Source organism: Tympanuchus pallidicinctus, unplaced genomic scaffold, assembly GCF_026119805.1.
Source record: "Tympanuchus pallidicinctus isolate F22 unplaced genomic scaffold, pur_lepc_1.0 scaffold22, whole genome shotgun sequence".
NCBI lineage: Eukaryota > Metazoa > Chordata > Aves > Galliformes > Phasianidae > Tympanuchus > Tympanuchus pallidicinctus.
Window position 1 is genome coordinate 7768210 of NW_026294739.1, and position 23675 is coordinate 7791884.

The 23675-nt window shown below is 42.4% G+C and overlaps 3 protein-coding genes across 6 annotated transcripts in view; 1 reads left to right on the top strand and 2 right to left on the bottom strand.

The window, feature by feature from the left end:
- Positions 1-5713, bottom strand: part of CUL3 (cullin 3) — a 49989-nt gene extending 44276 nt beyond the window's left edge. The window contains exon 1 of the mRNA XM_052686407.1: positions 5572-5713. Coding sequence (XP_052542367.1) covers positions 5572-5637 — 66 coding nt within the window. The 5' untranslated portion in view covers positions 5638-5713. The remainder of the gene's footprint in view (positions 1-5571) is intronic.
- The window catches only part of SERPINE2 (serpin family E member 2), a 606689-nt gene that overhangs the window by 128851 nt on the left and 454163 nt on the right, over positions 1-23675 (bottom strand). The window lies entirely within an intron of this gene.
- Positions 6179-23675, top strand: part of LOC128082334 (guanylate cyclase soluble subunit beta-2-like) — a 36061-nt gene continuing 18564 nt past the window's right edge. The window contains exons 1-4 of one of the 4 annotated variants that reach the window (XM_052686402.1): positions 6179-6265; positions 9571-9719; positions 17999-18193; positions 21893-22006. The gene's annotated coding sequence lies outside the window, so the exon portion shown is untranslated. Of the gene's footprint in view, positions 8664-9570; positions 9720-16189; positions 16275-17998; positions 18194-21892; positions 22007-23675 lie in introns of those variants that run through there. The other 3 variants (XM_052686400.1, XM_052686403.1, XM_052686404.1) reach the window with 3 other exon arrangements.

Below are 23675 nucleotides of genomic sequence, written 5' to 3' on the forward strand. Positions count from 1 at the left end.
AACTTGCAGCTGAACCCTGAATGCCTATAGAACTGAGAAATTCTAATGAGATTAGGTTAAAGCACAACTGAAAGAGAATATGTATAGTGTGCTAGAAATAAACAGAAAGAAAAACCATTAAGTATTCAAAGGCTACCTTGGCATCAGTGTTAGCATCTTCTCAAAATGATACAATTAATGCTGGAACATTCGGTCTGCTCATAGCATTTAAAACGTATGTGTGCATATATACACATATATACATATATATATATATATACACACACACACATATGATATATGTACATCTGTGGAAATGGGAAAGCCTCATAAGATTAATTGTCCAACAAAGAACAAGTGTTCCCATATTTCTGTAATTTTAGTTCACATCAAAACACTTGTTTGTCTTAATCAGAAGAAACAGTGTTTTAATTTTTTGGTCTTCTTTATTTCCAGGTTATAAACGTACAAAAATGTTGTTATTAATGCTGTATACACTATGCAGTTAAGTAGCCAAGATGCTCTTGTAATTAAGTGTTTGAGAATACAGAACAATCAGGATTCACAAAGCCAATCATAGAAAATCACAAAGTTAAGTAGGTGGTCGCACTGAACTGCAGCACTCAGTGGAAATGAGTTATTCTGATCAGTCAAAGAAGCCTGCAGTTAACTATCTTCCAGTTCTGTCCTCATCTCATCCCCTGTATCTTCCCATTCGTCTAACACACTCAGCAATACAGCAGGTATGCTCTGAAGATGCCAAAGCAGAAACACAAATGTTGTTTGCCTAATCTGGTCATTTAAAAATTTAGTTACAGTTCAGTGTGTTTCCTAGGGTCTACCTGTTCTAAGACGCTCAAGCAAAATACAAAATTTACATCAACTTCTTGATTTGATAGATCTACACATTACAAATTGCAGCATAAATTTAACAAACTTCATATCAACTTGTATCATAAATACACCAAGATCCAAAACAAACCACAGAAGCAGTCAGCATTCCCTGAGGGGGAAAAAAACATCCTTCTGCCTATATGAAGCTGAAAACAGCAGCTGCTGGTTTGAAGGGAAAGGAGCAGCATTGGTGGAGGTAGGAGCTACAGCACTTTCTCATGTAAGAGCTGAAGTCACTTCTTCCTCAAAGAAAGTTCTAAGAGAACTTGGGAGTAACATCAACTGACTGGATTGAAAGCGGCCTTCTTCCATGCGACTGCACGAAATGAGAATTTTCTTGGGCACGAGTATTTCAAACAAAAAATCACTGAAGCATACATACTTGAAACACTCATTCTGTCTCAAATGCATGTGTAGGATTTCTCCAAATGCTTTCCAGAATTCATAATGTAACCATACAATAGTGATTCACCAGAATAGACAGTTCTGAGAATTGGCAAAATACTATTTTGCAGTCTTGCTATAGAGAGGGAAGACAGCTCTGCAGGAAACAAAACTGACTAAAAGCACAAAAACAAAAAAAAAAAAAAAAAGGAAAACCCAAACATACAGAACTATAGAAATCAAATCAAACCCCACTACCCCACCATTAGGTCATGCTGGTTTTCAGGAACATCTAGCCACCAACTTCAGGGTGACCATTAGCACACCGATTTAAGAGAGGGATGAGCTCTTGCAAAAAAAATTAAAAATTGTTCAACACAACTTAATGTTACTTGCATTGATTTTGAAAATGAATTACCAAACCCTTCTTGAATTCTCACATACTGCTTATTCCTGTAAGAAATGGGTGTTTTTTATTTTGTAAAACGTTCCCATCACAACACATCTAAGGCTATCTTCCCTAACCAAACAGTCACGCCAAGCAGCTCAAGCACACTTGCAGGAAACCTAATTTATTATACATGCCAGATTGCAGCTGTAGACATCTCTCCAAGAGCTTGAAGTGCAGAACTGTCATTCTTTGGCACCACCTTTCAGAGGTCAACTAAATCATGTTAAAATTAGATTTGCTGTAAGATTGTTTGAGAGGTTTTGAAGTATTCCTTTAGCCAGCAATAACGGGTTCGCTGAGAGCTAAGCAGCGGGAGGCAGCCTGAGACTTGAGAGTACTTTCAGCTGGGGGAGGGTGTGAAAAACAACCCCCAGCATTTCTCAAAACCAGTGCAATGAACCCACATTTTGTGGGAGTATCAAACCTGTATTTCTGCATAAGACACATACTACATATTTAGCAAAAATACTACTGCACTCCTCCAAATAATAAAAAAATTACAAGTTACATTCCACTTACATGAGTGACAATCACTTGACATTTCACAAATTATATTCTTTTAGCATCCAGCTACAACATATTTCTATTTTTTCCCCAGTGTTTCTGAATTTGAAACAAGAAAGTTTAAAGGTTGCTTAACCAAAGAGAACCTACAACCACCCAAGAATCTCCACACACTAAGTTCCAACTCCTGCCTTAATGCTGACCCTACACAGAATGGTATCGGACAGTGTGACACAAATACAGAACAGCTATATGTTATAAGAGTTGAAAGTCCCAAAGTGGTTACTGAAAGCAGCACAAGGAAAGCCTTCTGCTGTGCTACGTGAGATTACTTAACCACACCACCTCCTCCTCATCAGTTTGCTCCATTGGACACACATGAAACTTTCACGAGCTTCTGAAACTTCTGACGCAAAGATTGTCACTGCCATTAATTCAAACTTGACATGAGGAGACGTTTCTTTTTAAGAAGGTAGTTTTCTAATTTGGTAAAGAAAACATTTTTTTCCTCTTGTGAACAGAAAAAAAAATATTGGTTAAATGTGCAGGAAATTATTTGCCTTAATTGTTTTTTTAATGGTTTTACAACTCAATTAGCAAAATAATATGCCATGTGCTCAAGGTAAGAAAAGACCACACGATGAGGTAAGAAAAAGTACATGGCACATCACAGGACTTAGCCAAAAGTAAAGGAGACCTGCCACAATGGCAACTCTGCTGACAACTACTAGAAATTAACAATAGAGAATCTAGAAAAAATACCAGAACATGAAGATCACTTGGTAAAACATTTGTAGTTTTAAAAGGTGTTTGTGAAATTCTACTGAATTGCTACTAAAAAAAATGCACAGTATTATTTCGCAAAATATTATTTGATCCCTCCTTGAGCTATTGCAAGATACAACAGTGACAGAGAAGAAGTTTAAAAATAAAATATAAAAACATAAAAAGGGACAGAGCCTACGTGCATTGAATTTCCATAATATTGCTATGTTCCAGGAACCATACCCATCCAATCTGGCTGCTTCTACTTTCACACAACAGTCAGCAGCAACCTCCACGCACAAAACCAACTGAAGCAGAACAGACAGACTTAACCCTGCAAAACAAAACCTGAAGAAGCCGACAAAGTCACCTCTGAAGGCACTCCTAAATCGGTAGTGAAGAGCAGAAGCACCAAATGTGAGATAAAAGAGTGAAGATCCATAACTGAAGTAGGAATAGTACACACTCTAAATATAGACTCTATCCCGCACACAGATGTAACCTCATTGACATGAGTAATCCCACTGCAGTCGCTGGCACCATTCACAGGACTGAAGCTACACAAACACTTGGGGCTCTGCAAAACCTGTGTTAAGATTTTAATGTGGACTCTAACTATTGCCTTCTGCAACCGCGCAAGGCAAAGCCCTCCAAATCTCTTAACCAACTACACGCTTCTTCTCCATCAATGCCTGATCAACAGGATCGTCCACTAAATGTCTCAGAGAAGAAAATCTACTGAATGAAACCTGGAAAATTGCTGCCAACAGAAATCACCAAGTGTTTAAGATCTGCACGCCCTGATGGCTATATGACTTCTTGTTGTTTTAGGGAGACAATAATTCATTTTTTATTCATTAAAGAATTCATTAATTCTCCCTAAAACATGTTTTAGGGAGAATTAATGAATTCTTTAATGAATAAAAAATGAATTAAAACATGTTGTTTTAGGGAGACAACAATAATTTGATGGGTTTTGTTCAGAATTTTAATCTAAACATTTTCTTAAACTGAAGAGAAAAACATGAACAAGAATGTTGGTTTTTAGAAGAAAAAAATGATGACAATGCTTGCATTTCTGTAAGAGCAGAGATCTTCACCCACCAACCTAATTTCACGTGCTTATTTGTAACAGCACTGAAAAAAATCACTTGGAAACTTGATCTCATTTGTTGAATTTGCTGGTGCTGGCTAATGCATATCCACACATTCATGTAATAACTGAATCTGTTCATCAAGTAAAAGATTGCTATTTTTTTTTTTTTTTTTTTTTGCTATAGTTGGTTATAAAATGTACATATTATTTATATCATGGTTGATTTTTACAAAACTTTCCTACTTTTTGTCAGTAAAGCCCCAGCCACGTTGCAGGAAGACTTTATTCCTACAAGTCAGAATATCCAAACAAAACCAACAACCTTAAAAAAGACTGCTGAAAGAAATACATGCAATTTGGAGACCAAAAACTCTCTCCAGCTAGAAGCCGTACGTTTCACAGCTCACTTCTTTGTTTTGACTTTTACCAGCGCAACTGTTGATGATCAGAAGTAGAGGGAAGAGGAAAGCAGTCAGTCACAGGACAGTGACTAAAGAAGCTGCTGAAAATACAGACAATCCTCCAACTTTATCAGCAAGTTTTGTCACAAAGCAAATATTCTGATATACACCTTGTCAGTAAATAAGATAAACAGGTACGCCCAGCTTCTCTATAAAAGCAGGGCACATTAGTTCTGTACTACTACCTACCAGGATCAGGCGTAACATCAAGAAGTTACGCTAAGCCCCACATGCCAGTGACTCAACAAAGTAACTTCTTTTTAACACACGCATCGGTGCATGCTTACACACATACACAAACACACTTCCTGGCAAACCTCATGCAGCTTTCCTCTGTCTCTCATTTCTCAACGCCATTAACAGTCCCGTAGTTGTTATTCTGTCCTAAGCTTTAATTGAACCAACTGTCAAAACACTGCAAGCTTTATGGCAGAATAAATGAATAATTGGGCTCATTCCCATCTGCAATCCAAGGGATGGCACAGCATGCCCACGGCCCTACAGAACATGCACGGGAGTTACCTGCACCCGACGTTTACAGCAACGACTGGCACTCCGCCACCTAAGTCTCATAATCGTACGACTTACAGCCTCTTTCACGGCGTAGAGACTCAAATAAATTCTCGACGAGGAAACTCTCCGGAAGACACAAACGAATACCACCCCCCCTTCCGGAGCTAACCGGCGTCGTGGACGAAGCCGCGTAACCTTCCACTCCTTGCCCAGGCCTCTGCCTTGAAAACAAAGAGCTGCCGGCCGCCCCCCGCCCCGCGCGGATTCCCCGCACCGCGGTGCCTCAGGGCAGGCGGCGGGCGCCCGCGGGGCTCCGTTCCGCACCGCCCACCGGCGGCGGACCCGCAGCGCTGCTCCCGGTACCCGGCGCCTCCCGGCCCGCCGACGGCCGCCCGCCCTCAGCGGGCCCGCGCCCGGCCCGGCGTCCCCCCCGCCCCCACGGCTGACAGGGCGCGAGGCCGCGAGGCCTGCGGAGGCCGTCCCCGGCGCGGGCGGCCTACTGGCACCGCGGGGCCGGTACTCACGGGGAAGGCTCGGATCCGCATCTTGGTGTCCTTCCGGCTGCCCGTCCCCTTGCTCAGGTTCGACATCTTCGGAGCCGGCGTTGGCGGCGCCCCCCTGGGGAGGGGCGCGGAGGACGCGCGGGGGGCGGCGGGGCCGGGCGGGAGAGGCCGCCGGCGATCTTCGCCGCGGGCTGCGGGCCCCGGGACTGCGCGGAGGGCCGGCCGGGCCGCGGGGTGGTGGGGGGAGGTGGGAGCGGCGGAAGGCGAGGCGGCGGCGCGGGGCCCTCGCTCCGGCGGCGGTGCTTCCTTCACCCGCCTCCTCCGCCGCGATGGCGGACAAACATCGCTCAGTGCGCAGGGCCGAGCGCCCCCCTGCTTCCTCCTCTTCCCTTCCCCTTCCTCTCGCTTCCTCCCCTCCCCGTCCCGTCCCACCGCCCAGGGCGCAGCGACGAGGGACGGATCCGGCCGCGGCGGCGGCGGGCGGGGGCGGCGGGAGGGCCGCGGGGCGGGGCGCCGCCGCGGGGCGGGGGGAGGGGCGCGCCTCGCCGCTCTCGCGAGACTTCCGTCGATCTCGCGAGACCGTCCGGCGAGCCGTCACCGCCGCGGCGCGGAGCGGGTGGAAGAGGCGCGCGGCGCCGATTGGCGAGGGGCCGCGGCGGTGGGCGGAGCTTCCCGCGAGGGTCCGGCAGCGCCCGGTGCCGGCGTCGCGGAGCAGGTACGAGGTACAGCGTCGCGGGGCCGCGGGGCTTCCTCGGACTGCCCCAGAGGGACCGTGCACGGCTCTCGGCTCTCGTACGGGAAAGGTTCGCGACGCTTGGGGGGCTGAGGCCGGGCAGCCCCTCCCGCGGTGCCCGCGCCGACCTCCGCTCCCGCACGGAGCGGCACGCGGTGCTTGGCCGCTCTGCCGCCTTTGATGTCTCCAATTCTGCCCCTCTGAGTCGTGTCACCCGTGGGCGTTTCCCTCCGCGGAGACGCAGAGTGGCATGACGCAAGGCATTTATTTGTGTTTATGTTTTGTTTTGCCGTCACGATGCGTGCCTGAGAGATGAGAGTGCCACCTGAGGCGATGCTGACACGGGCACGGAGCTAAATATAGGCCGCTCGGGAAAGGGCAGGTGCTGCAGGAGGAAAGGGTGTTTAGCAAGTGCCAGGGCCTGTAAGCCGGCAGCAATACAGCTCCCCGAAAGATAGGCTGGTCAACAGGAACATAATGCATCAGGGCCTGACTGCGGGTAGGGGATAGAGCTTAAAAGCAGGGTCTAGAGATCACTGGCTTGACGTCCCCGAGGATGCACACCACGCAGCCGGGAAGAGAATCTCTTCTAGGTGACTTCTAGGACTGGATAGCAGAGCATCCCGCTGCACGTTCTTCCTGCAGCTCTGCTTACCTCTCCCATCACAGCTCCCCTCCAGGAGCCTCTGCAGCACATGCCCTCAGGACACCAGAGAACTTCTCTGAGCTACTTTACCTTCTGAAAGAGCAACTGCGTCCCTTTTGTCTCTGTGTTTGTTACAACCATTTCCCACTGGGGCTATAAACATGCTGGTACACTTTAATCTCATCAGAATTAAGTATATGCCTGGAGAAGATATTATATAACAGCAGCACAATAAACAATGATTGCAGCAGCACTATGCAATGCCAGTGAGTCCTTAAAATTACAGCATAGTCAATGCAGATCAAACAGATGAGATGAGAAGGGAAGATTGCCGTTTGCTAATACAAAGAACACAGCTTCCACATTGTTTCCACATCATTTCAATATTTGTTTTGCTCGTGTTTCCTTTTCAAAATTAGGACATTTTCAGACACCTTTTTCTTTTCCCCTTTGTAAGACAACTAGGCCAAGTAATTTGAAAAGTTTTGGTTTTGACTTTTGTAAAAAGAGCTTGAAAAACTAAAGTGAAACGTAAATTTGTACTGGAATGCAGCTTTCAATCTGAAAATGTTACAAGAGTACTATGCAAAAAATTCAGTGTTGTTTTCAAAAACCAAAGCTTTTCTTAAGAACTGTTTTTGAGGAACTGGCATGTCTTCTTCCAATAAAATTAAAAAAAAAGAAAAAACAAAAAGAACTGCTGAAAACCATCCCTATGTGCTTTTCCTGTATCCATTGCAGCAGATTGCTCCGGATTAACTTCTCCCGTTACTGCTTTTGTGCTTCCTCTCATACTGGTTTTATGCTTATGGCAGCCTAGGAACACTAGCTTCTTCCTTTTTCTTGATCCAAGTTGCTTGTTGTTTGTGAGTATTTTAATCTAAAAGTTTGAAAAGCGCCCTTAGTTGCTGTTGGTTTAGGCTCAATATGCTGAATAAAAATTAAAATATTCATACTTAAATTCTCATGTCAAGTAGTTTTATTTTACACTGTGAGCTTACAGATACAGCACCTTATCACAAGTATTGCTAGTGCTAACCTTATTATTAAAAGCTGAAATTGCAAGAGACTTGTTTTTGTGTGGATTTATGATCCAGGGGGGATATGTGCTGTATAGAAATCCACCCACAGCTCTTTCCTTCGTGTCTGAGGTCTTCTCTGAATGCACAGGGTGGAAGCAACTTTTGTAGTACAAAGCTTCTACTTCCATTCACAGTGTACAAAATGAAGTTCAGCTAAAAGTTAAGGCTTTAAGCTTACACAGATGACTAATTTAGAGGTTCATTAAGTGCTTATAATGTTAATTCTTGGTAGGTCAAAGCCAGAAACAAGACAGATGGGTGGAAGACATTAACATAGGAAGAAGTAGCCGCCCTATTGCTTAAACAGATCATCTCAGCTATCTTGCCTGCAGATCTTCTGTGTCTTGTTATTCCTGCAGCCAAGTAACGGTTTGTGTGGGGAGGAATGGGCTCGCTTCTTGAAAGTTCAGGGTTTTTGTGTTACAACAGCCTTACACACATTTTCTGCTAGTGCTGGCCACATGCAACTATGAGGTATAAGGGCCCTCAGAACGACTTATATGGAACAGAGAAGAAATCAGTAAAGCAGCCATTTACTCTTTTTTTTTCTTTTTTTTCCTGAGGTCATATCAGTCCTTCTCTGCTTTTAGATATCACTGATATCACTAAACATGTTCACCTTAATGAGATGTCACCATCTTTCCATAGCATGGTAAGGATGACCCTTCTCATGGACATGTTTATCTTGAAGGTGGCACAAATCTTTAATTACTTAAATTCTATCTTTATAATCTGATTCAGCACTCACCTTAGTCATGCAAAGAGTAGTAGAAATTTTGGAAGAAAGGTGAAGAGCGCATTACATGAGAATCAATCTTAATTTACCTTCTCATAATGAGGACTTTAAAACAAGGGCATGGCTTTTGTTTAAGATACAGAAAAATATTCTCTGTACATCTGAGGGAATGCTATGTATTTCACATTGTGATCTTTTTCTCATTAAGGCTTGATTGTGCTCCACCGAAGTCAAGATGTTTTGGAAGTAAATATCACTTTCAAGGAATCATACATGCATAATTCCCCTTACTCCTACAACTGTCAGCAATATTTGACTATTAAAATAAACAAGGAGAAAAAAAAAAAAAAAAAAAAAAAAGATTTACATTGCAGCAGGAAACAGAATGACCCAGTCCTGCTCCACAGAGAGCCCAAAAGGCTCACTGCAAATACAGGGACAGATGTTTTAGGGTTTGACCTCTTTCTGTAAGGTCCCATTGCAGAAAAAAAAGGAACAAAACAGCTTTTGCATGTTGCTGTGGGAAATACAGCAAGTGTGTTCTCTTTAAAGCCAGAATTGGGGGAGGGCTGTTGGTTTTTTTTGTTGTTTTTTTTTTGTTGTTGTTGTTGTTTGTTTTTTTTTTCTGTACATGACTGCACACTTTGCATGTGGTATCTGCTTTCAGACTTGTATGAATATGTGATGCAGTAACCATAGCTATAAAATAGTCTCTTCACTTTCCTTATCTTCCCCATTGGGTGATACAATTAAAAAAAAAATCATTCTTTTTATCACAACTTCTACAACCTAAGAAAAAATGTATATATTTTTAATTCCACAGAGATAGGCACCAGCAAAAGAGGCATCCAAAGAGTGAAGCACAGGGCAGATTTGAATTGAGTGTGTGGTGATTTCTGCCAGAAGTAGTTCTGCCACATGCAGAATCTTATTCAAAATCACTGAAAGAACAGCAAAGCTCAGGACAACCAGGTAAATGTATGCTTTTAGTGTCCTGTCTCCGTTCCTGCTCTGCAGATCACAGTAATGTCTTCCTGACTAACTGTGCGCACGGGAGCTGTGTTGGTCCAGTCCCCAACCCACAGCTAGCTGATGCTTCCACCTGTGGTGTGCAGTCTGAGCTGTGCAAAAGGAAGACAGGCAGCAAAAGATTTTTTTGCTTGCTCATTCCTTACAACTTTTGACTAGGCTGTGTTTAAACAAAATTTCTGTTGCATTTGAATGATACCACAAATAAACATTAAAATATGACAGCGTAAACAGCTCAACAGTTCCAAAATCAAAACAGTCTGAAATACTTCCAAACATTCTCACAAGCAGGAAGGAAATGAGACTCTGTGGCACTGTCCGAGCCCTGCTCTATCCATCAGCAACCAGACTCAGCAGACAGAACCCCTGCTGGTGTGCCCATCCCACAGCCCCACTCCTTGTCTGAGCCTTGCTGGCTCTGGTTGGTGCAAGCAGGCTGACTGTGCTCTGCATGCAGAGCCTGGCAGGAGATGTGCTGAGGCTGCTGCAATGAGTGCGTCGTGTAGTGGCACATTTCAGAAACAGGTCTAACCAGACAATGTACATAATAACAAAAATTAATGCTGTGCAACCAGTGCTGGCTTCCCTTGCAGTACCTGACCCACTTCAAGGTTGATGGAATAATACATGGAATAATAATGAAGTCCTTAACAGACTGATTCAAGTCTCTGTTCAAGTGCAAACTTATGCCTGTAATGCATGCCTGTGACTGTCATCTTGCACAAGATGACTGCAAAATACCCTGGCAGACTGATGGCCTGTAATTCCCAGCACTACAGCTTCTCCTACAGCAGCAGCTGCTGCAATTACTGTACAGACTGTTTCTCTTGTACCCAGCCTTGGTCTCTGTCAAACAAAGACTGCAGCAGTGCAGTGTAACTGTGCGAAAGCCTGGCATCCTTGCTGCTCTGCTACTACCACACTGAGAAATGGCAGATTCTTGTGCTAGTTCCATTTTCTAGATTTGAGCCTCACTGTCAGTAGAGAGTTTGTACAGGCAGTGTGGTTTGGTCACAACAAGACCTGTGTGCTCACATTACACACACACAAAATAAAAAATGTCAATGCTTCAGCTGTTGCAACCAATAGGGAAAGCTGCAATGGTGGTAAAACAAGTGGTTCAGGTGCAGACATTTTCCTACCTGGTAATGCAATGTTAGAGAGGAACAAATGTGTATACAATGTGTCAGAAAATGGCCAGAAAGAGGCAGATGCTCCAAACTACTGGAGGCTAATTTTCAGAGAAAATGTGTTTGTTAGGAGAAAAATAAGCACTGTGCTCCACCCCAGGTGGAAATAAGAGATCACACTGTAGCACCATCATGCACCAAGACTCCAAGGTTAAGAGAGGAATCATCCTGGTGCATCAAACACCTGCAGGGAAAGTGGCTTCTGTGAGTGCTGCCATTGAAATCAATTAGGAAAAGACTGCAAGACAAAACGATTGGACACTGAAGCTAGATTAAAATCATTTCAGCACTGAAGGTAATTATTCCTTAAAACCATTTACCAAGGGATGTGACAGATCCTTATTCACCCTGTCAGCTGAAGCTTGGTATCTTGCTGAATAGCAAGCCAGAATCCAAACAGAGCAAGTTTTGTCAGGATGGACTGAGCTGCTTTCTGCATAGCAGGAGCTCTGATCACCAAGATGCTCCCATCAGCTGTACCATCACAGCAGCCCACCTGCAGCAGGCAGGCAGGCAGTGGGTAGGCCCTGAATAGGCAGCAGGTAGGCTGTGCAGCTGCTCAGTGGCACACAGTGCCAGCAGGGACATTTCTCCAGGTGCCTGGCAGATCTGCTTCTTGTGGGAACTTAGTGCCAGCTCAGTTTCCTTGGGAGTGAAGGAAGTTGCTTTGAGAGTTGAGGGGAAAGCCTGTTATCACATTTTGGCAGTCATGCTTGCCAGAGATTACCATGCTTCTGGCCAGTACCAACTTTCATGCCTCAGCTACACTGATGCTTCCTGTTAGTTAAGTGACAGACTTGGTCGGCCTGCATTCTTGAAATGCCTGTATGTTTGTGGCCATTTCACACTCTGGTATAAACTCTAGGTTTCTCACATGGAAATTTTCTCCTCTTAAACACATGCTTTGTTTTAAAAGTTATTTAATCACAGCTAAGTGTCTACTCAGATGCAGTTTGTATTCTTTCCAGATCCTTTGCAGTGCCACACAAAGCCTTAGGTAGCAAAGTGAATGATCTTTAGTCTAGGTTCACCTATGTACTGGAGAAGCAGCTGGGCCTGTGTAAGAGATGACAGGCATTCAGACATTTGTCATCACAGCAGCCATCCAGCCAGCCCTATTGAACAGTGAAGATGGTACTCACTGATCCTGTTGCCTTTGAAACATGTGAGGAGTGAGTGCCCAGGTGATTTGTTTTGGACACCTGAACTATACCAGGAAGAGGGTAATTTCCATTTTAAGGATGGGAACGCACGTCTTTGAATTCCACAAGGCCATCTCTACAATGGCCACATGACTGTAGCCTCAGAAAATACTCATTATTTTCAATAGGGCTGCCAGTAAACATCCTCTTCCAGACCTGGCTCTGCAGGCTAAAGATCCTGGGACTGGAATTGTCACTCCTGGAAATCAGGCCTCTTTTTGCAGCTCTGCAGGCTGGAATTATGCTGCTCTCTCCCAAATCTGCCCTGGACAAAGCACGCTGCTGGGCATAAGCCCACATTTGTCAGTTCTTTGAATTAACCCAGCTGACCTTGCCTGAAGCAGAGTATTGTGCACTTATTCCCTGGACACACACACATTTTTGGCAGAGCTGTGCAGGTGGTAGGTAGCTCAGCTATGGTGAAAATGCAGAACTAGAGGGCGAGGGAGCAAGGCTTTCAAAGTCAAAGAGGCTTGCAAACTGAATACTCACAAGTGGTCTCTTAAGTCCTTAGGTTGGCTGCCCAATGCAACTGTCTGGTTTTTCAGTTCTGCATAATAAACATCCCTGAAAATCACAACTGTCCTTCAGCCTTTACACAGCTTTCAATTCAACTTCAAGATTGAGTTCAATGCAAAAAGTGACCTGTTTAATGGATTTTATACAATGACAATAAATTTAGACACTATTCTTCTTCAAAGCAGACAATTATTTGTAATATCTTTACTAGACTATTATCTAAGGGCCAACTAACAATTTTCATAGCCAGCACCAGACAAGCACAAAAAATTATAGACAGCCTTTTCATGTGAACAAGTTTGCAAATGATGTTGATAAGGTAGGTTACAGGGAAGGTGTGGCAGGAAGGAAGGTGTGTTTGCAGGACTAAGATTGTGGTTCTCAGATTTTCAGTCTGAAAAGAGTCCTAAAGCAGCCCACCTCTCTAAACAGTCATGCCATGGAATGCAATTAAGGATAAGCTTTTGATGTCAACGAGGTATTTGTTTTACCTTCAGGAAATACCGAAATAAACACTGTCTTGCGTAGTATGACAATGCCTGGTAAAAGATATACTCAAATGTGATTAGAAGACAAAGGACAGAAAAAACAAAATAGGATGAAGAACTATATACACTAGAGTGCAAATCTACATCTATGCATGACTGCAGTATCAAGATAGGCATACTACGTCTAGCAAAATCTTCCCAATAGAAATGTAGTGTATATCAACTAAGGTTTGTTACTAATGTACTTTATCCAAGCCTGATGTGCTGAAAAGATATTTGGACAACAGTAATAAGTTTTGCAGTGGTACTCGGAATGGCAGTCAATTTCTTAGCATCTCTTTCTGACCTAAATTCTTTCTGAGGACTAAAATCTGTTGTGGCCAGATCTCAATGCATACTTGGCTCCACTTACCTGGCTAGAGGTTGTTTTATTCATGTCATTATTAAAGTCACTACTTAGATTTAAAATGCTTTTAAAGAGTTTGCAGATTCTGCCCATATAGCATAAGCCAAGAAATATTCTTCAAATGAGGCATACAGGTTGCACCCAGCACTCCTGAAAATCATTTGTATTGCACATATTTGTGATCTGCTAAATTTAAACAAATAGCAAAATTGGTACCATAGAAAAATGATATGAATTTATAAAATGCCTCTCTTTTAATATTGATAGAGAATACTAGTAGTAAATTTAAGACAATGTAAGACAATAAGAATGATTTTTGAAATATAATAATCTCCTTTTCAGTTCAAAATGATCCTGCTATGTCTAACTGGGGGTGGAGGAATACAGAATTCCTCAAGTTACTTGCCTTTAATCTCCTTTTCTATTTTTCTGGTTCTTCTAAATGATGAGTTATAACAATTACAGATGAGCGTGTGCTATCAGCAGAGACCTTTGCCAACCAATAATATAGATTCAGTTATATGATTCATTACTTTCTATTGGCTTCAGGATTTTAGTATTGAAGAACGTGAAAATTATGAAATAATCATAGCATATTGGGATTTTCAAAATGATGCAATTTCACTTTTTCATCAATATTACTTAATATTTCCTTCAAGTTTACTTTGGAATTCATCATAACAGACATCTCTGACATCTCCAATATGCAGGATGCCTTTGTGTATTCACATATATTAGAAATACCTTCTATTCATTTGCCTGTGATGGAGGACGTTTGTCACTAGGGCTCCAGCCTGCACTCCCTGAGTCACAGAATGTACTATGTGTGGTTAGGAAGTGCAGGCTTGGTGCTGGTGCCTGCCAGGAGCAGTACCCAGATGGAACCGTGGGCACCAGCAGCTGGGCTCTTCCAGGCTCCCTCAGGCCTTGGTTTGCTTTACTAAAGACATCCGTGAATTCTCCTCCTCAAAGATTTCCCATCTTATTTTGCTAATTTTTAAGCCAAGTAGGCATCTTAGCAGAAAAGGAATTTGACAAACATATGCATAAATGAAAAACACACGGCATAAATGCTAACTGCAAGCTTAGTCTCCAGCACCAGATTGTTCAGAAAAATAACAGCAAGAAAATTCCAAGGTGGTCCCACAGTGTTTCAGAAATAATAGAAGCGATGTTCCTATTGTAGCCATTTCACTGCTGAAATCCTGCAGTTTAGGAATTCTTAGACACTGAACAACAGCTCAGCAAAGCCTGCTTGGTTTGCGAATTTCTTAAAACCAGGAGTGCCAAAGATTTTTTTTTCTGCCAAATTACTTGATGTCAGCCAAATGAAAAGGTGTAAATCCTTTTCTCTTGCGCACTCAGTTCCTGTAGCAGTTCTCAGGACCTGACAGAGATTGAAATTACCTGCTATTAGCAACAAGAAAAAGTATGAGGCAGAATGCCAACTTCTAAATTAAACAAACAAAAATCCTTTTCTAGCTAGCTTTAAAGACAAGTATATTTCTTTCACACCTAGTGCTCAGTACACAGTCAAGTTTAAGCGAGCAGCTGGAAGAGTACCAAAGACATATATACTTACATGCATTTTTGAACACATCCCAGAGATCTCTGAAGACATCCCTCTCTCCGTCTCTGTGCCAGCTGGAATACTGGGAGTTGGGAAGATTTTTTTATCAGAGTGGAAAGGCCTAAGGATTGTTGCACAAGTCCCATCAGCATCATGGTGGCACAGTTGTCTTTCAAGAAACATATCTAGAGAATTTTGTAACTAAATTCTCTCCTTAATTTTATTGTAGATTTTCACTCAAGAATATTGATATGTTTTTTGTTTTGTTTCGTTTGATTTTTAGATTTGCTTTTACACTTTGGGACTCCTCTAACTTCTTCAGGAAATTATTCTAGTGAACAGAAGTCCAAAAAAGCCTTTTCTCAAATGCATCCATTATCTTTAATAACACATTCCAAACAGTTCTTCACTATGAGTAAGAAAACAACAGATAAATGAGCTCTTTTCTGAAAGAGGGAGAAATGTCTAAAAATGACTTGTTTATTGCAGGTTTCTGTAACATAAGTGTGCACCATATGCAGGAACTGGGGTGTTTCATTGTACACTGTGGTCCCAGTAAATATAATGCTGGTCTTATTAAACAGTAATGTTTGCTGTTTACTGACAAGAAAAAATGTACATGTCTGTAAGGAGTACGATGATATTCCAGACTTGCTTCATAGTATTTGTAGGAAAGAACCCATAAAGAAGAGAGGAACTTCAAAGTCCAGCTCTTCAAACCATCTGCCAAATTCCTAAACCTTGCTAGAAAGCGAGGTTGGTTCTGAAGGGGGCTAAAGACATAGTTAAATAGATGCAATTCCTTCTAATATTAACAGTCTTCCAGGCTTCTATGAATCTCCTGCTAAACCTTATGGGGTGATACATAAGCCTACGCTAGAAAACTGCTTCTCTAAGTTCAGAAGGACATGCTGATTCACTGGCTTCCTAAATCTTCATATTTGGTGTTTTTATACTTTGGCATTCAGTCCTACACCAGCTGCAGAAGTACGTGACAGGACATGCTGGATAACTCTGATTTGCCACCACTTGGCATGATGTTGATGTGCACCCGTCCCCTGCCAGTGGTGAGAGGCTGCTTAGACCTCAGTCAGTTCTCTCTAGTACTTCTTCCTATTGAAAGGTAAGAGTGAAGAGGAGCTTGCCTCTCTTCCTTTGGTGGAAGTGCTGTTGAAAAGCCACATATTACTATAGTGCTCCACATACAGAGAAGACAGATCAGCAACAGGAAGAAAAATGAATACAGACGCCATCCTACGAGCCCTTGCCCACAGCTTGTTCAGAAAATACCTCAGACATTCTGCAAAACTCTGAACAGTGCCTTGCTCAGAATATACCCATCCAGTTTTAATATACTTCAGTGGTAAGATTCTTCTCAGACAGAAGCTCGAGTTCCTGTCTTAGAAAGGTTAACAGAAACAGAACAGAAATGCTTTTTTACCATCAAGATGTCCAAGATTTTCTAGTCATAATTCAGTAGAGCCTAAAACACTTGAACTCTTTCTTCATGTCATTTTACATTTTTCCTTTTTTTTCTAGATATTCATATCAAAAAAGGAATACCAGCCATCTTCCCCTGCAGAGAAGTCTATACCATACCAACCATTTCCTTATGTAGTTATACCAAGCTCTTTATGCATGTGTTAGCATTAGCTTGTGAAAATATTTTTTGGACTTTCCCTTCTGATCAAAACTCTTTGCATCTACTTCTGTGACTTCCTCCTGTGTGCAGCTGTGTCAGACATCAAGGTCTTTGAAACCGTCACGGTGCTGAACAGAGCAGGCAAGGCAGGCTGCTGTCACTGCTCTATAGTTGTTACTTGCACCAGACGTCTTCCTTTAAAAAAAAATACATATTTATGTGCACATATTTATATACACACATACATGCATATATATTTATTCTCAGTAGCCTTAGTTTGCTTAACAACAATACATATTTTAAGATACACCTCATCATTCATAATAACATATGTATTACCAAGGCTTATTTGTGAAGGCCTTTTAAACTTGAAACTTAAACATTTAATTAAAACTTACTGTGCTTTTCAGGCCTGCTTGCATGGGGCCAAGCTGGAAGTAGAGCTTCAGAGCTCAAGTCTCCTTTCTACAGCAGTAAGGAAAAATGGTGCCTCTCTTCAGATGACAGAAATTTAAGCATTAGAGCAGAATTTTCCTCACAGTGTTTTCTCTTTGGTATTATGTGGTAGGTGAAATGCAGAGGATTTTGCTCTCTGTTTTAATGACAACTCGTGGCAACAGCAGAATTTTTCATTCAGGGATTTCTCAGGGCCATAGGAATGACTTGGCTTGAAGGACTGTGCGTCCAAACACACAAATTACCCAATAAAATCTATTATTTTCCTCATGCTCAACAGTGCTAGCTCTATGAATCAAAAGCTCTGTTGGCTAATCCCATATCTTAATTATAATTTAGTGACAGGTATGGATTTGAAGGATTTTTCGGGGTTAATTTGACCGTGTAGTTTTCAGGTGCTGGAAAGATGTTCTAGCAATCCTACCTCATTTTCCCTTTGTTAAAGTGTTGTGCAAGTGTTGTGCTTACAGTACTCAAGAAAATGTCACGGTGGTATGAATAATCCTGAATGCAGGACAGCTTGTTCAGTTACCTAATACACAGTGTTTGTCAGAGCAGCACAGAGCTGGGCACCCTGCTCTGTGGCAGCAGCCTGCTGCTCAGGAACGGGCATTGATCTGGAGTCAGAATACTCCACTGCAAGTCCCTCTCCTAACCCTCAAAGAGAAGGAACCAAGCCATATAGCTGAGGATGTTAGTCTGTATTAGAAAAGTGGCCTCAAACCTGTTTAATAACTCCTTCACTTTAGGTTTGGAAGCAGGCAATGAAACCTTCAATGCCCATACTTAAACAGGAGGGGAGAGAAGACATACTGCCTTATTGCACTAAGACGCCCCAGCAAGTTGCATGCCTGAAACTCCATTATGGATTTTGGCATCTGAATGCTTCCACAGGATAAAATGAGGAATGAAACTATTGGCTTAGAGGCAGCAAAGGAAATCTGGTAAGCAAAGGAAACCGATGCAACGCAGAGAGTGTTGTATTAATGACCAATCCTTTGAAAGAATTGTTGCTATAGACTGGGGTTGGCTTTACCTGAGTTTCTACTTTCAGCTGTAGTTAAGATTATAATAACTAGCCTATACACGTTACTGGACAGCAGGATTACTATTGTTTTTAATGTATTACACCATCAGACAAGCTGTTGGGAGAGAACAGCTGGACAAGTTGGAGCTAGCCTCCTCTCAATTAGCTGTTAATGATTCTGTTTCTCAGTAATGAACTCACATCCCTCCAGTTTTACATCCCTACTAGTTTATTTCAGCTAACAAAACAAGATCCAGAGTACATATCTGTTGACTTGGAGCACCAGAGCTGTATGCTGAATCATCTCCCCTACAGCCTCACTGTACATTGCTCTACTTTTCTGTTTTCCCTTAGGAAAATGTGGGCAACACCATTTACTTACCTTACAAGTATCACTTTTACAAGGCTTTGAAGACATGGTACAGCTCAGTCTAGTAACTGATGATTACTTTAAACAGAGCACAGGCCCGTCAAGCAGAAATAAATAAACATTTTAAAACAAATTAACAGTCTAGTTTTAACCAATTTATCATAAGTGTTTCTATTGAGAAGTCATTGGTAAAGGACTGAAAAGATACCTGGAACTTAGGGCTCCTCACCTGCCTGGCAATGATTTCTAGCTGCTTGCGTATAATGCACAGTGTGTAGCTCAGATTTTCCCAGTCAAGGTTCATTTGGAGCTGATTTGTTTGCATTGCAGTGCTTTATAAATAGCAGGCATCCCCTTTCCCAGAATGCTATTCTATCAAAGTAGGGAAAAAGGAGAAAAGAAAGGGGGAAACTCGCCAAGCAGCAACAAAGGAGCATACAGAGCCACCGAGGGGCTTCAGGCACTGCTGTGCAGGCAGCAAAGAGGCAGAATTACTCAAAAAGATGTACAACCCTGCACGCTTGGAAACAATTACATGCACACAAATTACAGCATGCTTTCTGTCCACACAAACAAATTACAATGCCTTTTCTGTCATCTCCATATTATTCCATGCAGCCAAAGATAGCATTGCTCCTCTGAATTGTCATTTGTATTACAGTACAGCTCCTGTTTTACATATGCATAGCTGCTTCATCCCACTTCACTAATTCCACAGCCATATCTCAGAGTAGCTTTTGTCCCCTGTCCAAAAAGCCCACAACTTGGATTTCTCTTGCTTTCAGCACTAAGTGTAGCAGTCTTGGTTGGGATGATGAGCAAAGCAGGACAGCACACTGCAGCAAGGGGGCAGCTGCACTTGTGAGAGATTTTTCTAAAGCCCAATGACCTCCCCACATTTGGGCAGATTTCTGCTCTGTCTGTCATGAGGACAATGGGATTTCTAAGCAGATAACAAATCTGCACAGAAGCATGGGGTGCACACGCTGACTGGTTGGTTCTGATCCTGGAGCTGAGCACCAGCTATTTATCTTGCTTCTTGGACAGCTTTCACAATCTTTGTCAAGTTCTTTGTTGCTTCAACTAAACTGCTTCATCCGGATGGGGCAGGACTAGTTCAACTGCACTACAGAGGGGTGCAAATACAAATTCTTACTCTAAACAAAACAGCCTTTCAACAAATTACTCATTTTAAAATAAAAGAGAGACATTCAATCCCTACCCACCTCCTAAGAGCAACTATATGGAATTATTTTTGCTGAAATCAAGATGGTCCAAGTTAGGTTTCAAAACATTACGTTTGGGAAAAGTAATTATCAAGGAAAAATCAGTCATTAGGGGAATTGCTGAAAATCTGAAATATGTATAGCTCCACATTAGAATTAAAAGTCTCAGTTGTATGTTTACCATCCAAATCAGAGCAAAACTGAGCACAAATCCAAAATCAGAACAAAGTCTGGTATTGTCCCTGAATTACCCCAGGAGGTTTTGGATAGAAACAGCGTGTCCTACACAGACCAAAATGGTACAGTGCATTTTCAGGAGGTAGTCTGGACGACTAAGATTAATCTTCTTTTTTTCTTTTTACCATTGCAAAAGGTACTTCCTGTTACTGAGGATTGGTGTAATCAGCCACAACAGAAGTTGGGCCAACAATTTAAACTCTGTGGTGAATCTTTTCAAACATCTAATTGTATTTATTCTGGCTATATTTATTCTGTTTGAGCCCATAATGGAGGACCTACTTGCATTATGATCTGAACTCACTGGGTAGAGACACATAAAGCTAGGCAGCACAACTTCAGAAAGTGCATCAGAAAGACCTGTCCTCTTGACTTCTTGGTGATATAGGGTTTTCCTTTCTCTACTCTCCACATCATCTTGACAGATTGTGCCTTTCAAGTTCATTTATCTCTGATTGGATGAGGGGGTATTTCAGGAGTGAAAGGAAAATTAAGGAAATTGTAAGTAATCCTCCATCAGGACCCACCAGTGGAACAGCCACACGCCCATTACAGAGCACAGCTCACTCATCCCTACTCAGTCCTCCCAGACAGATGGTTGGAGAGTCAGGTGCTAGTTAGATCATCACCAACACCTACAGTTTCAAAAGAGAGAGATCAAAAAGGAGATTACAGTTGTAGGTGGAGACACAGAAAACGTAAAGCTAAGTTGCAGTGCCTCTACTTGCTATCAGCTAGTCTATATCTGAGTTTCTTATCCTACCAACTCACCCTACTGCAGTCAGGCAGGTCATGAATTCTTCAGGTAAGCCCTTATCCCTTGTAACAAATAAAAGTGCCATAACAACCAACCGACACTTACCACCTCCCCCTCCCTTTACAGGATGAACTGAAGTCTCATCCCAGCATACTTTAAAGGACCCACTGGCACACACTGCACAAGGACACAAGCATTTTATTCTTTCAATCTTCCTTTTCCCGCAGCGTTCATTTGCACATCACTAGAAGCTAAATTTTGTCCTTAAAACTTACTTCCTTCTAGCTCCTTAGCCATCCTTGCTTGAACATTTAAAAACTCGTGGCTAATAGCCTTTCTACATAACAAAGCCACTGTTTCATTAGAACCCCTTAGCCACCCCTCTCTGCCTTTTGGTCCTCTCCTATTATCATCACAGATTTCCACCAGGATTTTCCATTAGCATTTACCACTCTCCATTAACTTATCAATTTTACCTGTCTTGCTTAAGTGAGGAAAACCTTTATGTACTTTCCCATTTTCCTAAAATGCAATGCTGTCAAAGCTCAGGCCCAGTTCTTCCTGGGGATCATGGGAGCTGTAATTTTCTGAAAACCAAGCCTGTGCCCCCCTAAAGCTATCAGCTAAAAGGGATAGCAAACTTCACCTTCTCATAGAATTGATCCAAGTATTTTTCAGGCAAAAATAACCTGTAAGCTTTTCTCATGCTGTAAGTTCTATCCCAGAAAATTTGAGCAAACATATTTCTTAATCATGACATGAGAAATGTAGGTATGTTATATATAATTTTATTGCAAAATTTTACCAGGAGGAGAAGAAAAAGGAAGGAGGCTGAATGTTATATGAAATACCAAGAAAGTATCTATGAAAGGTGTCTCAAGGGAAAGGGTAGCCAAGGAGAGAGTTCACTAGATGAGAGAGGCTTTCAATTTGAAATAAGGCTGGATGTGATGGTGACTGGGGCAGAACTCAGACAAGAGGAAAGTAAAACCATCAGTTTAGTAAATAAGATTTGCAATTTAACAGTTACAGGTTTGTCTCAGACCAATGACACAGGACACCTGAGTCACCTCTTAAGGACAAAACCTGCGTGTATCTAATACAACACAATGGAGTTTACATGAATTATCCCTTCTAAAGGTAAGTTAGTAGTTTCTTACAATATTTAAGTCAAGTATTATGAGTTTGAGCACCCTCATGGTGGCAGGCTTTTCCTTTGGCCTGAGTTGTACATTCTTCAGCATGAACCTAATGCCTCTCACTCCTCTACCACTTGAGCACCTAGCAGAAAAAAACAGGTTTCATCTTCCATGGCCCCAGCAGGCAGCTGCAGTCAATGCTCAGATCCTCCCTGAGCCTTCTCAAAGCTAACCAAAGGCGCTTCCCTCACGTTGCCCTGGGATGCCATGTGCCCTGGGCCCTCCCCAGAGAAGGGGCTGTTCACAGGACTATGCTTAGGCAATGTAAAAAAGTGCATAAAATTATTTGCCATGACTTGAGCTAGCACTGCACTGCACCCTCCCCGTGCCCTGGTTTCAGCCTAGATAGTGCCAGTCACACTGATGTTTGGTTCTTGCTGAGTTAGGTGTGTGCCCTCTGGCTGGGCCAGGCCTCTCAGCCAGGAAGAACTGCTGCCATGATGGTGTGGGGCAGGAGGTGGCCGCAGGATGGGCTGAGCCAAGCCGCATACGTTGCACATGTCTGATTTTATCTGTTATTGTCACTTTAACATTGCTGGGGATATGTTGCAGAATTACTTTGGGTTTTTGAGCTGCGTCCTTGGAGACTTTTATTACATGGCTGATTATAGGTGACATCAACAGTACCCTTATTTTTAAAGCACAGGGCAGGACAGCTGATGGAAGAGAAATACACTACAGACTCTGCAAATACAACCTTGCTTAACAGCACAGCCTGTGCCAGATAGTATAAAAATATTTCTTCATTTGACCCAAGTACCTTGAAATCTGTAGTTACTTTTCCAAAAGAACAAGACCCCAGAAAGCAATCAGACAGCTTCATATGCTAATATGTTAAACTGCATGGCTTTGAGTACAATACAGATGTAATACCACAGCACCAAAGATTGATGAGCCTTGGCTTTTATCCATTTTTGCATTATTCTTTACTGCATTCTTCTAGTCTCCTGGATAATCATGCTGTCTGTGAGCTACAGCAGAAATGAGCCTGGCCCATGCAGTCATGACAAATGATTCTTTGTAGCTTATTGCAATGATGCTAAAGCTGGAACGAATTCCATTAACCAGCAATCAGAAGCCAAAATACCAGTAATGAGCTATTTTCTATTTGGAAAACAAAGACATTGGATACCTACTGTCAAAGGTAGGAAGTGATACAAGCTACAAGCTAAAGAAAATACCCAGGGGACGTGCACAAAGACTTTAAATAGAAAGTTTTGTGAAGAGAATGTAAACACAGGGTTTGTTTCTCCTTTGTATTACACATATTTTCATTGATGCAGTCCTGATTTCCCCAGGCTCAGAAATTAATAATGCCCAGGAAGGGAAATGCCAGGGGAATACAGAGCAATTCAAGCACAGGAAGAGATTAACTACATGGGCAGCATACATGGAAAGACAAGGGAAAGGGAATGATGCCAAAGGCTATCGAGCTCTGTGAACAAATCATTCATTCCTTAAATTCCCTCCCTTTCAGTGTGTTAAAGGGCACTTGTGAATAGGTTTTGCATCTGAGCTGGTAACTTTTCTTGACCGTTTTGCAAAACTGATTTAAATACTATTGACACAGTCTTACATCTCCACCTCAGCTTAACAGTTAACCAGAGGAG